The sequence below is a fragment of the Rhinopithecus bieti genome, unplaced genomic scaffold (genome assembly GCF_001698545.2).
Source record: "Rhinopithecus bieti isolate Rb0 unplaced genomic scaffold, ASM169854v2 scaffold_618, whole genome shotgun sequence".
Taxonomy (NCBI): domain Eukaryota; kingdom Metazoa; phylum Chordata; class Mammalia; order Primates; family Cercopithecidae; genus Rhinopithecus; species Rhinopithecus bieti.
This window is the reverse complement of record NW_016803195.1, coordinates 1,083,301-1,098,977: the sequence shown is the minus strand read 5'-3', so window position 1 is coordinate 1,098,977 and position 15,677 is coordinate 1,083,301. Positions and strand designations below refer to the sequence as shown.

At 43.1% G+C, this 15,677-nt stretch overlaps 1 protein-coding gene and 1 pseudogene across 2 annotated transcripts in view; one reads left to right on the top strand and one right to left on the bottom strand.

Moving 5' to 3' along the window:
* Positions 1-15,677, top strand: part of N4BP1 (NEDD4 binding protein 1) — a 79,980-nt gene that overhangs the window by 9,697 nt on the left and 54,606 nt on the right. Inside the window, exon 1 of one of the 2 annotated variants that reach the window (XM_017868719.1) lies at positions 7-240. The exons of the other annotated variant lie outside the window; for it this stretch is intronic. Coding sequence (XP_017724208.1) covers positions 43-240 — 198 coding nt within the window. The 5' untranslated portion in view covers positions 7-42. Of the gene's footprint in view, positions 1-6; positions 241-15,677 lie in introns of those variants that run through there. 2 annotated transcript variants of the gene reach the window in all.
* Positions 9,243-9,727, bottom strand: LOC108527442 (probable ribosome biogenesis protein RLP24 pseudogene; annotated as a pseudogene).

Sequence of the window (15,677 nt, the reverse complement as noted above, 5' to 3'; positions counted from 1 at the left end):
CGCCGCCGGCCCCCGGCGCCGCCGCGGGAGGCCGCGCCCGCCATGGCGGCCCGGGCGGTACTGGACGAGTTCACGGCGCCAGCCGAGAAGGCGGAGCTGCTGGAGCAGAGCCGCAGCCGTATCGAGGGCCTGTTCCGCGTAAACCTGGCCGTGCTCGGCGCGCTAGGGGCTGAGGAGCCGCTGCCCGCGCGCATCTGGCTGCAGCTCTGCGGGGCGCAGGAGGCGGTGCACAGCGCCAAGGTGAGTCTGGCCGCCGCCCCCGCGCGCCCGCGGCCTGGATCGGTCTGGGTCTCCGAGCGCCCGCTCCTCCCCGCCCCCGTCTTCAGCCGCGATGCGCCGGGGTTGGGGACGCAGTCTCGGGAGTCCGAGAACCTGCCTTCTCGGCTCGCGAGCCATGTGACCTTGGATAGCCGCTTGATCCCCGGAGCCTCAGTTTCCCCATTTGTAAAGTGGCGCTGACGAAAGTACCTACCTCAGAGGGCTGTCGCATGGATGAAAGTGGGGATGTGCTTGAAGCGCGGGCATAGCTTGTGGCACGGACCGGGCGCGCTGCGCATGTCGCCTGTTATCTGTTCCCCGGCCACCAGGATGGTACGCAAGGCCTGGTGCTGGGCCCGCAGCCTCGTTATCCACCACCTAAGCCTTTATCCCCCATCCCCAGGCCTCCACTACTGCAGTTCTGAGCCTTTTTGGGATCTCAGTTCCTCTTGAGAATCTGCAAAAAAACATTAATAGTAATAAAACGCTCGGAGAATGTCAGAAAGAAAGGATGTATGTTTATTTACCTATTTTTTTCTATTTGAGACAGGGTCTCACTCTGTCACCCACACTGGAGTGCAGTGTGGCGCGATCTCAGTTCACTGCAGCCTCGACTTTCCTGGCTCAAGTGATCCTACCGCAGCCTCCCGAGGAGCTAGGGCCGCAGGAGCGCAGCACCACGCCCAACTCATTTTGTTGTTGTTGTTGTTGTTTGTTTGTTTGTTTGTTTTGTAGTGACGAGATTTCACTAGGTTGCCTGGGCAGGTCTCGAACTCCTGGACTCAAGTCATCTTCCCACCTCGGTCGCCCAAAGTGCTGGGACTACACGCGGGAGCCACCGCGCCCCGCCTGATATTTAATATGTTAAAAAATAGCATTATTCCTTGTATCGATATTACGTACAGCTAACATTTACATAACGCTTATAGAACATCAGAGGTTACTTCAGAAGGAATTTGCAGCCCTTAATGGCTTCTAATAAGGTAGATTTTATCCTCCTCACCACCACCCCGCTGTCTTTTTTTTTTTTTTTTTTTTAATTAACAGCTGGGGAAACTGAAACTCAAAGTGGTGACTCACCTTCTGCCTAAATCAGCATTTCAGACCTCTTCAGCACCTCTATCTGCTTCCCTCCCTTTGCAAACCAAAAAGCAACACAGTATGTTCCTCCTCCTAGGTAACCAAGTTTTTCTAGGTTTTTCCATCTCCTAAGTAGGGCAGCAGGATTCAGACCTAGGGAGTTTGTTTCCAGAGCTTTCGTTCTCGATACTTGCCTTTCATACGATGAGCCCTGTCTGCGGGGTGGGCAGGAGGGGCCCTCTTTTTGCATCCTACTTGACAAATGTCAGTGTCCTTGAATCTGAGTAGTCATATCTCCTGATGTTCTTAGATTTAACAAAAAATCGTGAGTGTTTGCTTTAAACATGCTTAGAGGAGACAGGGCATTCAGCTGTATAGTTCTTCACAGCTTAACTTAAAACATTTTAGGCAGGGAGCAGTAGTTTACGCCTGTAATCCTAGCACTTTGGGAGGCCGAGGCGGGCGGATCAGGAGATCGAGACCGTCCTGGGTAACACGGTAAAAACCGTGTTCTCTTGAGATTCGGAAAAAAACCATTAATAGTGATAAAATGCTTGGAGAATGTCAGAAAGAAAGGATGTATGTCTCCCTATTTTTTTCTGTTTGAGACAGGGTCTCACTCTGTCATCAACACTGGAGTGCAGTGGCGTCTCTACTAAAAATACAAAAAATTAGCCTGGCATGGTGGCACGCGCCTGTAATCCCAGCTACTCGGGAGGCTGAGGCAGGAGAATCGCTTGAACCCGGAAGGCAGAGGTTGTGGTGAGCCGAGATTGTGCCACTGCACTCCAGTCTGGGCGACAGCGCGAGACTCCGTCTCAAAAAAACAAAACGAAAAGCCAACATTGTAGATGTAGAACCAAGTTTGCTTTCCTGGGCGTAACTTTTTTAGTCAGTTGGGTTGCAGACAGCTGGTCTAAGGCGCATTCCCCTTTGTCCATTCTCCCCAGGTATCCAATCTTCTGCACTTCTCAGGGCTTAAACGCTTGACATGATTAAGTCCTGCTTTTTCTTCTGAAAATCTCTTACGTGCATTCGTTCCTTTCCTTTCTATTGCGTTTGCTGCAGTTAAGACTTTCATTACTGTATGTCCCCTCCCCTTGCTCCATTGCCTTTATTGATTCATTGCTCCCTCCCTCCCTGGTTCAACTTGTATTAGAGTAATCCTCCTGCAAAAAGTCATTCTCCTGCCCTGGAACCTACTAGAGCCTCCTGTCACCTGTCTCATTCAGCCTAAACTCCTCCTCTGACTTACAGAACGATTAATCCAACCCCACTTTATTTTTCCAGTGTTCTGGTTTAGCACCTTTCAGCTTAAACCTCCACTGTAGTAGTCTCTGCCTTTGCTGTGCGTTCTGCCTGCTCTGGGTTCTGCTTTTGCTCAAGACTCATTGCAAGCATGGAGAATGACTCCTTTGCTCTACAGAAGAGCCCTGCTGGTCCTGCCAGACCTTCCCATGCCAGTTTTCTTGGCTGTCCTTGCCACACAGTTCAGCCAAGCTGTTTGGGAAAGGTGTGTCTTACAGTTTCTTGCTAGTATGTGCTCCTGCTTGTTGATCTTTGTGATATGTATTACTCATAAGTCAACCCTCCCACTTGTAAGAAATTTTTTTTTTCTCCCCTTGAGACTCATGGGTAAGGGTTGAATGCCACAATCAGGGCGTTTTTGTTCTGAATTTGTTTTGGAGTTTGTTTTACTTTCTTGAAGGAAGAGAAAACCATTATCTTGATTTTAAAAACTAAGAACAGGAAAGCAAATTTGATTCAATGTCTGTAATATTTTAAGTTAGGCTGTGGAAGAGCAGCAGATTTAGAGGAAGGAAGATTTAGAGTAAAGAAGAGTTTTTCAATTATAGTGTCTCTGCTCAAAATAAGATGAGGTGAAGTGTCTTGTGTCCCACCATGTGGTTTACTTGTGTTTTGCCTTTAAAATGTTAATTCACTGCCTTTTGCAAATGATAGAGTAGAGGAGAATGTAGAGCTTAGTTAGGTGGGCCTCCATTGACTGCAGAGGGGTGAAATGGAAACTGCTAGTTGACAGTGATAGTGCCCATGCAGGTTGAAAAACAGGCACTGACTCTGTACCAGTGGCCACTTTTGTTAAAGGGAAGATTTGTTGTAGGAAGCAGTACTTCAGCTGGCCTTTGAAGAGCCAAATATTCCCAGGTACCTGACCTTCCAGAGGTGGTTGTGGAGCAAAGGCCCAGAAAACATGGAGTGTCATGGTAAAAGGTGTCCAGGTGCTCCTGTGAAAGATGAAGGCTGAGGTACCAAAATGTCAGGCTAAGGTCATTGGACCTTATTTAATAGAGAATCAGTGAGGATTTTGAGAAGCATGGAATCTTCCTGAAACAGAAGACCAAGAGTGGAAGGAACACTGTTGCAAGTTAGCCTTGGGCATAAGGGGGGCAGGGGTGGCAAGGTTTTCACAGAGACAGCGCAGCTGTGTGGATGTAGGGATTTAGGGGTCGGTGTTAAGCCAGGTGGCAGGAGGGATGGTTAAGTTGTTTGACCTGTTGACTGGTTGGGGCTACCAGCTCGTCAACATTTAAGGAAAACTCTGGTGCCAGGAAGTGTACTGACGGTTACACTTTGACCTCAAGGATCCCGTTGCCTCTTAGAGGAGACAGACATGGGGAAGATACAGTAAAGTGTGATACATATAACAACTGCAGTGTGTGCAAGGTGTTTCTGTAACACAGGAATGGAAGGGTTGCTCTGCCAGCTGGTTTCCTAGGGAGCAGGGAGCTCCTGGCAGAGGGAAGAAGCTGTGCGCAATCACAGGGGCATGAAAGAGGGCAGTTGCGTCACACATCAAAGTGCTTGGGGCCTGCTGCAGAACATGGATTTTACCCTGCAGGTAGTCAGTGAAGAGTCATGGAAGAGTTAGGAGGACATGAGAGATTTACATTTCCACAAATGTCTCAGTGTTTACACAAACTCTGGGCTGGGGCTGCTCAGTGTGGTCTGTTGCTGGTTTTCAATAGTATGAGTACAGAAATTGAGAATAAGGGTTGAGCAACTTTTGTGCAATTTGGCATTAATACAGGGGCTAGAGAGGCAATGTCTAAGAGTGAGAAGAAGTCCTTATAAGAGGGCAGTTTCCATAGGGGGCCCAGAGAGAGGGGACTGAAGTCAGTGCTGGAAGACATCTTGGAAGCAAAGGAGTGTGAGGATTGAATTTCAGAGACGAAAGGGAGGTACTAGCTAGCTGTTGCCTCATTCGCAAATAGAGATTAAAGTGAAGAAACAGGTGGGACCCTCCCTGTGAAGCAGTGGTGGAAAGGATGAGGTTGAGGAGTGAGACGAGTTAGAATTCTTCTTTTAGGCCGGGCGCAGTGGCTCACGCCTGTAATCCCAGCACTCTGGGAGGCTGAGGTGGTCTGATCTCACCTGAGGTTGGGAGTTCAAGACCAGCCCGACCAACATGGAGAAACCCCGTCTCTACTAAAATTACAAAATTAGCCGGGTGGGGTGACGCATGCCTGTAATCCCAGCTACTTAGGAGGCTGAGGCAGGAGAATTGCTTGAATCAGGGAGGTGGAGGTTGTGGTGAGCCAAGATCGTGCCATTGTACACCAGCCTGGGCAACAAGAGCAAAACTCTGTCTCAAGAGAAAAAAAAGAACCCTTCTTTTAGATCAAAGAGCCACAAACTCAGAGTGCTTCCTGGGAACCAGGCAGGGAACCTGTGTAGGGAAGTGAGATGGTCGGGAGGAGGGACTGTGGTGAACGAAGGCACATGGCCCTGTTGGAGAGGGCAGATTCCCATGTGTGTCGCATTAGTCAGTTACACAGTGGGGCTCAGTGATGTCCAGTGTTCTTATTATCTAAGAGAAGCAAGGAGTCCGGATTTAATTATGTAAAACATTGTATTTCTTTAAGTGGCCACTAATTTACATTTTTAAAATCATACACATCGAATTATATGAGTAAAATATTTTTAAACTACATATTCGAAAAAACAGTTATATATGCTGAACAAAACGTGTCAGGGGACCTGAGCTTTGTTTTTATTTATTTGTTTGTTTGTTTGTTTGTTTTTTTGACCTGAGCTTTAGACTGCCTTTTTGAGACAGGGTCTCCAGGCTGGAGTGCAGTGGTGTGATCTCAGCTCACTGAAACCTCTGCCTCCCAGGCTCAAGCAATCCTCTTAGCCTCCTGAGCAGCTGGGACTACAGGCATGTGCCACCATGCCCATGGTGTATTTTTGTGTTTTTGGTAGAGATGGCATCTCACTATGCTGCCCTGGCTAATCTTGAATTCCCAGGCTCAAATGATCCTCCCACCTCAGGATCCCAAAGTGCTAGGATTACAGGCATGAGCCACCATGCCTAGCCCATATGTTTCTAATACTTGAAGAGGGCAGTTGAAGGCTCCAGTGACGTACAGTACAGTCTCAGTGCTAGTTCATCCCCAGAGAGGGAGCGCAAGAGCTCCGAAACAGTAGGATGTGTTAGGTGCAGTGGAACTGCTGCAGACTGAAAACATAAAAAGGACTGGGATGAAGTAAAGGCCAAGGAAGGTTAGATAGTATGAACTTACAGTGTCACTTGAGCCAGAAACTCTCAAGTAGGTAATGTTTTCCCCGACTCAAGAGGTTTGTGATGCCAGTACACAAGGATTGGAGGTAAGGGGGTCTGAAGTACAATAGAGCAAGGCATACGGGCCCAGGAAATATTTTTGAAGAGGTCAGCCTTGTTCAAGCTAGGACAGGGAAACAGATGAAAGCAGAAAGGGCGGAATGAGCCACGAGGATTAAGGGAGGGACAAGACCTTCGACCCTGTGCTCTCTGAAACCCAGAGGGTCGTGCACACAGGGAAGTTAAGTATTGGAGAATTCTGGAGGTTGTAATCTGAGTAATTTCAGAGCTTGGAATCTTGGATGTAAAAGAATCCTGAGGATGACTCTGAGGGCCAAGGGGTGCCTCAGTAGTTGTGGGTGAGTTGCAAGTGTTCCATACATCTTAGAGAAATGAGAAAATAGAGGAGATGGCAATGTGAAGTATCTGGAGCTAGTGCTATGCTGGGGTCACTGAAGTCCATAGCAAGAAACTGGGTGCTAACAGTCAGTGAAGCCTGGTTGGTTAACAGATAAAAGAAGTAATTGGAAGTAAATGACACAGCTACTTGTTTGGGGTCTCCATGAACTTTTAAGGTGTGGAGTTTGCTGACCACAGCTGCCCATCAGTTGATGCTTAGCTTCAGGCATTACTTGATGGCAGTGAGTAGCCACCCAGAGGCCTAGCCAGTGCCCTAAACAGTACCAGCCTGGAGGACTTCAAGCAGAGTCTTGGGAAGGACTACTCAGTCTTAAAACGTTGAAGTTACAGTACACCCATGAAACTCAGGCAAGCTACCACCCAGTCCATTTTAATTTGTGAGAAAAGAGAGGGTGTTTAAGAACAGCTAGTAATTGACGTTTTCCCAGTTTTACTTATGTATTTATGGAGTAAGGTAAGAATGAAAAAAAAAAAGTAATTAAAGTGGAAGTGGCCTATTGCGGTACTGACTTCAGAGGGTTCAAGTTGACCAGGTACTGTTTTACTACCCTTTCAGTTAGAAGAGCCTGGTACCTGGTTTCATCTGTGCGTGTGTGAGATAGGATTTGGTTCTGTCACCCAGCTGGAGTGCAGTGGTGTAATCTCAGCTCTCTGCAGCCTCGCCCTTCCAGGCTCAAGTGATCCTCCTACATCAGCCTCCTGAGTAGCTGGGACTGTAGGCATGTGCCACCATGCTGGGCTTTTTTTTTTTTTTAAGATATAGGGTTTCCTTATGTTGCCCAGGTAGGTTTCATGAATTCTTGAACAATTGATTTGTTCATGAAGGAAAGAATTCATAGATGTTATACTGGGTAGTGACATGGAGTTTCTGTTTTGATTTTACTAGGAAGAAGGTTGGTGGCCTTTTTGCACTTCCCGGAATATTTTTTACTCACCGTGGTTGTGAAGATCATCTTCTTAAGAAAGAGTGGTTTGTTCAGTCTCTTCTTAGGGCTAACATTTTGGGGTTATACCAGAATGTCGAAATAAGGGATACTGGTATTGCTTATGCTGGGGTCAGAAGTGATTGTCTGTAGCTTCCTTTTTCTTGTCCATTTCCCAGCCAGTATTGTAGGATTGTAATTAAATCAAAGACCACATCTTGTTCTGTGTTGGCTTTTTATGAAATTGATGTAATCATAGGTTAGCAGTCTTGAGTTTCAAGAACAAAATTGTAGGGGGGATATCCATACGGTAATTAATTTAAAAACTTTTTTTAAAATCAGTTTTTTGTTGTTGTGTTATTTTTGTTGTTGTTGTTGTTGTTTGTTTTTTGTTTTTTGAGACAGGATCTCACTCTGTCGCCCAGGCTGGAGTGCAGTGGCATGATCTCGGCTCACTGCAACCTCTGCCTTTTGGGTTCAAGTGATTCTCCCACCTCAGCCTCTTGGTTAGCTGGGAGTTCAGGTGTGCGCCACCATGCCCAGCTAATTTTTGTATTTTTTGGTAGAGACAGGGTTTCACCATGTTGGCCAGGCTGATCTTGAACCTCTGACCTCAAGGGATCTGCCTGCCTTGGCCTCCCAGAGTGGTAGGATTACAGGCATGAGCCACTGCACCTGGCCAAAAATCAGTTTTTCATATGAAAACAACATAAGGAAGTTTTTTTGGCTTAAATAAACTGAATTTAGCCAGGCTGGTGGATGGTGCTTGTAGTCCTAGCTACTTAGGAGGCTGAGGCAGTAGGATTGCTTGAGTCCAGTAGTTCCAAGTCTATGGTGAGCCATGATTGTACCACTGTACTTCAGCCTGCGTAACAGAGCAAGATCTTGTCTCTTAAAGACAAAAAAAAAAAAAACACGAAACAACAACTACAAAAAAACACCTTTTTTAGAAAGATTCCGGTTTTGTTCGGTCTTAGTGCTGACAGAATTAGTAATTTACATTACTTGATGAATAAGAGCTGTAGGAATAAATTCGCTTCTGAAAGTATGAAAGTAATTTGTGATTATGGCATGTTTTGATTGAAATTACCTACCTACCAGTCTTCTGGAATCTTTATCCGTTCTTGAATCAGCACTTTTTTTTTTTTTAACTTTTAAATGGTATTATTTTATGTGCAAATAATGAACAGATGTTGTACCCGTAAATTCTACTTTCCAAAAACAGGGGCTTTTAAAAGGAAAACTACATAATAACTTTTAAGAGGCACTGGGATTCCTCTGCTTCTAGATCATTGCTAGGCTAGAAAAATAAAGTTTGTTCTACCAGGAATAACAAGTTAGAACTGAGTATTCTCCAAAGTGGAAATTGCAGCATGTGTTGCCATTCCAGCCAAAGATTATTCAGTTCTAATTCCCAACATCCACAACTACCTATCAGAATGGTTAAACCAGGTCAAAACAGTCCAGCATAATTAAGCTTCATCAAACAATGCCATTATGCTCTTCTAAGATGCAAATAAACCAAAACAGGAAATACTAAAATCAAAATAATATTTGACACTGTCATACAAACTGTTAGTTCCTTGTTGTATCTGCCTTTCCATAGGATGAATAAAGGGAATATTTGGCTGCAAATAATATTTTATTTTATATATCGCTAGCCATGATTTTTTTCATTAGTTATTATACAAATGCTGCCTAGTGCCATTATCCAATTGGCATAACCATTTATGTCCACAATTTACTTCTATAGTTATAAGTAGAATTTTCATGATTTACATATGTATCAGTGAAGATTTAACACTGAGATGCAAGCTAACATCTGTAATATCTGATGTTTTGTAGATGGCAGTGTAGGAAAGATATATTTTAATCACTTCTCATTTAAGTGACTTTATGTAAAAAATAAATAATTTAGCAGTTCCAAATATCCAAAGGGCATTTTCAAATGTACATAAAAGAAATGGTTACAGAGATTTTTAAGAAGCATCTTCGATGTCCGCGTCCTCTTGTAACTGCTGTACTGTTTTCTCTTCCAACTGCTTCCCTTTGCCTGCAAGAGGGTCTCGGATAAGATGTATGTTTTGCTTGACTTTGATATCCTGAACTTTCTGTAGCTCTTTGTTTTTCTTCAATCTGTTCATTATAAATTTAGCTTGGCGTTTCTGTTTGATCTCTTCAACTCTCTTCATTGCTTCAATAGTTTTATTCCATAGCTTTCACTGGTATTTGATGGTTTCATTTCTATGTTTTTCATATTCAAATGAATTATCTACTGTAAGCTCTTTGCCACCTGCTTTCTGGAATGCTTTGGTCCATCTAACTTTGCAAGGATTGTGCTTTTTAAAGTTTTTATGAGATTTAGATTTACAAAATCCGAATACCTTGCAATTGTTGCAGATGAACATCATGCCATGGCCAGGGTAGATGGGCCCAAACAGAAATAACACTTCTTGATACACATGTTGGACCTGCATGGGTCCCCACCAACCAAATGCCAAGCTTGAGAAGAATCAGCATATTTAATTCACAGTATGTTTCATTCTTGACCCTGATATTTTTTTAATTAAGAAAATGAAATTGTTACTTTGTTATAATAGGTAGGTTAATGAAAATTGATACGTCTCTATTAGGTAATGAATTTGCCTGCAATAATAGAAACCTATACAAAATAAGGGTTTTCTTTCATTTAAAAAGTCTGAAGATAAGCAGCAGTCCAAGGGTGAGTAATGATTACAAACTTTACCCTTATGGTCACAAAATGACCGCTGCAGCTCCAGCCATCAGGTCTCTCAAGAAGGAAGGATGGAAGAGGAGGTAACAGTTTTCAAGAAAACCCTAGCGGGTTTCTGCTTACCTCTAGTTGGCTGGAACTATATCATGTGACCACTAGTAGTAAAGCAAACTATGAAATGTTCAGTTTTACCTAGGCACATCGCTACCCTGAACAAAATATGATTACATTATTTTCCATGTGTTTTAAAAATTTTAATTCCTAAAAAGTGAGCATATAGCAAGCATTCATTTAACTCATTTGTGAGGGAACCAGCTGGATTGGAAAACTGGTTCAAGGAGCATTGGAGGAAATGAGTATAGGTGCTGAAAAAACGGTGTTAGAATAAGATTGCTGGATTTGGGTACAAAACTGGTGAATGTCCTTGTGAGAATGTAGGAATAACTGACTCAGTTTCTCCTGCTTATGCAGACTCTAACATGCTTCTGACAGGAGATGTGTGGGAGTTTTCCTCTTAGCCTCTATTTTGCCAAAATGTGTGAAAAAACAACCATACCCCCATTAGCTCCTTAGGAATTCTGACATAGGTTTTAAAAACAGTTGCAGTTACTTGCTTAGGAGTCATCCCTGCTTAGTGCAACTGTAGTTGCAGCCCTGGTCCTGTGACCCCTGTATCAGATGGGGATGAGGGGTGGGGGCAGTGGGAATTGAAGTGATATTGGAAAGAAAGAAAAAATTATAGTTGTTAATCTAGTATGCCACTCAGATATACCAGTTCTCCAAGCTTGTACCCTAATTCCATCAACTTTACTTTCCTAACTTTAGCCTCTATTAGGACTTCATGAACAGGTTTTGGTTTTATAATACTAGGTAGGGGAAGTGTTTCCCCACCAGACATAACATGCGTTTCCATAAAACATTCAAGTAAAGGAGATACAACTTTTTAACTTAAAGCCTGTTTATTGCCATTCCAGTTTATATAATCCTGTCAACGCTTACCTTTTCATATTCTCCCAATCTGGTAGCCCTAGTCGGGGCTTTCTTCGCCAGTGGATCATAGGACTCCTTATATCAAGGAGTTTCAGGGATTTATCTTCACCACCCCCGAAGGTTTTACCCACCTGTGTGCAGAGGCTCTGAGTCCCTAGCCAGAGGGTAAGCAAAGGGACCCTTGTGCTTTATCAATTTTGCCTTGATTAATCTCCCTAGGCAATTTCAGATCAGATTTCTCATTGTAATCTTTGCCTTCTGACTTTAAATTTCTCCAACGTGGGACAAATTGAGGGACCAAGAGGGGCTCCCTTAGACCTACCTTATTTTTCAGTAATGTTGTATTAAAATCTTTGTTTTAGTCTCATTAATTTCATTTTATTCATACCATTTCTTAATAACCACCCTGCTGAGAGGAGTCCTGTGACTCTCCACCTTCTTTTCCTTTTTTGTATCACCCCATCAATGATTTTTTACTTACCTTGTTAATGATCCCTTAAAAATTTTCCTGGAAGGAGTCTTTTGACTCTCCTCCCTGCCTTTTGCCATTCTTTTGTTAATTAATGTTTTTATTTGTGTCTGTAAGACCTAATGAAGCTAAGGAAGCAACCTGATCTGGCTTCCTCAATTTTGTGGTTTTGCAGCAGTAAGGTTATGTGAGGGGTTCCACCCTAAAGGACACCCTTAAGCACAGCACTTATCAATTTCCTGAGAAAAACATCTTAAGCAATTCTTAAAAGACCTGGGAGGCAGGCATATTTGCTGAACAAGTGTCCCAGTCATTTTAAAGCCAGTCCTGTAAGGCATGCACATCAGTTGCTTTGTCTGGGATATTCCACTTGGCATTTATAGAGGGAGCTGGGTAGTCCTCGTTCTCAGGAAAGCCTTTTATCTAGTCCACCAGCCTGGCTGTTTGCTCAGGAATAACCACGTTTGTCTGGATCATGTATAGCCATGTAATTGTTCCATTGTGAGCCATGCATTCTGCATCCACCAAAACTTTTCTCCACTTTGCAGCGTTCTTTGCAGCGTTATACAGAAGCTTATGCATGCATAGATTTATTGCCTCATGTCCACAGCAAGTCAATATGCACAGACACTGGGTTGCAGTAGAAAAAGAGGTTTATTTGTAGGGCCACTAAATGACAAGACATGAGGAAACCTCAACTCTGACTCCCTAAGGGATTTGGGGCGTTAGGGTGTTTAAAGGTTTTGAAGTAGGCCAAAGTGTAGAGATCATTCATTGGTTAGAGTACAGGGTGAAGTCATGGGACAGGTTGAAGAAGAAGCTGTATTCTCATGCTGATTCTATTCCTCTCTGGGGAGCTTCAAACCAGTTAGCATTAGCTGTTTTGCTGGAATTTGACATCTGAAAAACATCCTAAGCAATTCTTAAAAGCTTTGTGATTCTAAGGTCAGAAATTTTATCTATAGGAAAATAGGGATGCAAATTTTCAGTGTCTACTGCTACATGACTTTCGGTTACAAGGAAGTAGGTCTAAGTTCAGCTTCATTAACACTTAATTATAACTATCTTTCTGCCCAGAATTCTTGTTAATCATGTGAGGACAGCTTCATATACCCTAAATTCAGAATCTGTCTTAGTAATGGCTTTTCGGGAGGTTGATACCAATGTATCTGCCCAGCGGGTTCACCTTGCCCTCTGCCTAGACAGAGCTGATTTATCAAGATGGGAATTGCAGTGGAGAAAGAGTAATTCACGCAGAGCTGGAGACTGGAGTTCTATTACTACTCAGTTTATCCACATTTGGGGATCAGAGTTTTTAAAGATAATTTGGCGAGTAGGGGCTTGGGAAGTGGGGAGTGCTGATTGGTCAGGCTGAAGATGGGATTGAGTCAGATTATGGGACTGGGTGGTGTCAGCTGATCCATTGATAGCAGAGTCTGGAAAATATCTCAACCACTGATCTTAGTAATGTTATCCCCAGGAGCAATTTGGTGAGGTTCAGACTCTTGGATCCAGAAGCTGTATGACCCCTAAACCATCATTTCTAATCTTGTAGCTAATTTGTTAGTCCTGCAAAGGCAGACTGGTCCCCAGACAAGAAGGGGGTCTTTTGGGGAAAGGGCTATTATCAATTTTGTTTCAGAGTCAAACCATAAACTGAATTCCTTGCCAAGGTTAGTTCCAGCCTACGTCCAGGAGTGAGCAAGGACAGCTCAGATGTTAGAAGCAAGATGGAGTCGGTCAAGTCTGATCTCTTTCACTGTCATAATTTCCTCAGTTACAGTTTTTACAAAGGTGGTTTCAATCCTTCCCTTTGGGTTTAACAGCACCTTATTCTTAAGGTGTGGGCTATGAAGTTGGGAAAGGGCCGTCAGTCACTCTGGCTTCTTTCTCCTAACCGGGAGTAGTGGGGGAAGGTGTTGATCCCAAAGTGAGAGAAGTGGAACTGCTTTGCATCTGTCTTGAGTGTACTCACACAGGCCAGGCTGAGATTCCAAGGCTTCATGACAAAAGTGTTAGTATTCTCATCTATGGTTTTAGTACAGCATTTAAGCGGACAGTGTACTATAAATACTGAGTTCTAGGGTAAGGAGTGCAAATTCCAGTTTTAAAAGTAAAGATTTGAAAACATTAGCTTGGGGCATTGTGGCTCACCAAAATCTAAATTGCAAAGGAAATAAAATAAAATAAAACTCAAAACAATAACAGGCATACTATAGTTTTGAAACACAATTTTCTCTCCCAGTCCTTATTTTTATTAGCAACAAATCATGATAGGACTGATTTGTTTGCAAAATAAACTTTAGTTATTATACTTGGCCTGATTTCTTCCATAGAACACAGCGAGAATAATTATTTCTCACATAGGCCTTTTAATGGGCTTTGATGGAAGTCAGTTCCATAAGGAACCTCAGTTAAGACTTTTTTAAAGCCAAGCCCATCCATGGGTTTATACCCTCAGATAGCTATGAGTTGGGTAAATTCCTCTCCTCTTGAGGTCCCAAGATAACTTGGGGCTCCTGGGCCTATCAGAAAGTGACATTCTTTACTTACCACAGGTCAGAAACCCTGTAAGGTCAGTTTTCCCAAGGGGCTTTCATTGGCTCTACAAGTCAAGTTTGATTCCTTAAAGGAAAGCACGCCATTCCAGTCAAAGCCTTGGTAAAATAACCAGTTTCTCCAATTGTGTCCTGTTAGAAAAGAAAACTTTCTTATTGCACTGTAAGTGACTATATCGCCATAAGTTAAAAATACAAATAGTTTCCAAATTCTGGAGAAACTTTTGAGACAGAGTCTCACTGTGTTGCCCAGGCTGGAGTGCAGTGCCACAATCTCGGCTCACTACAACCTCAGCCCCCTGGGTTCAAGAAATTCTCCTGCCTCCCTAATAGCTGGAATTACAGTCCTGCACTACAATGCCTGGCTAATTTTTGTACCTTTAGTAGAGATGGGGTTTTTGCCATGTTGGCCAGGCTGGTCTCAAACTCCTGGCCTCAAGTGATCTGCCCGCCTCAGCCTCCCAAAGTACGGGATTACAGGCATGAGCCACCATGCTTGGCTCTGAAAAAACAAAAGGATCAACTTTTAAGCAAAAAAAGTGAAGAAAAGATTACTTCAGTTTTCTGTTCGGTCCATTTACTTAACTCCTGTTCTGCTTGATATTCATGAATATTTTAGCTATCCCTGAGAGTCCTGAAAGTTTTTTTTTATTCTGATGTCACAATCTCCAGCATTATTAGAAACTTGCATTCAAGAGCACCTGTCGAAGTTTTATAGCTAATTATAAAACCGTTTTCTAAAGAGGATCAAAACAAGACAATTGTCTGTGGATGAAAAAACATTTTAGGGCAGCCACAATCAAAGACACAATTGACAAGGAAATTTGTTACCTCTGTGGCACACAATAATTAATGTAACAATTGTAATATTATTGATAACATACAGTGAGGCATATCAGAATTATAGGAATCTCATACAGTTTTGTAACACATACTAATAACATATTTACATGAATATAACCCAAAGAGAATTAAATACCATTTTATATTTGACAGTGTTTCCTTTGTTGAAAACACTGGATATCAGAAGGGCACAGTGGCTCATACCTACAATCCCAGCACTTTGGGAGGTCGAGGTGGGCAGTTCACTTGAGGCCAGGAGTTGGAGTCCAGGCTGGCCAACATGGTAAAACCCTGTCTGTACCAAAAAATACAAAAATTAGCTGGGTGTGGTGGTGTACGCCTATAATCCCAACTACTTGGGAAGCTGAGGCATGAGAATTACTTGAACCCAGGAGGCAGAGGTTGCAGTGAGCCAAGATTGTGCCACTGCACTCCAGCCTGGGCAACAGAACAAGACCTTGTCTCAAAAAAATAGCACTGGATATTCACAAAGTAGAATCCCAGGTCACCATAAGTCATTTGTTTAACCAAAATGATAACTCACAAATTTTAAAACAGGAAAAACCTTTACTCTGGTAGAGAGGAGACTCAGCTTTCCAAACAATAAGATCCAGTGAAGATGGCATGATGCCAACTGAATTTGTCTTTTCTTTCCACACTGCCCCTGCCTTTTTTGTAGTTTACTTAAAAGGCAAATAAAACCTTTTGTTATCTTTTAATGTTACATAAAATTTCTTTTCAAAAGAGAAAACCAGATTTAATGTTTGCATTAGTGCATCTTTAAAATGCTAACGCTAGGTGATTTTTTTTTTTTTTTTTT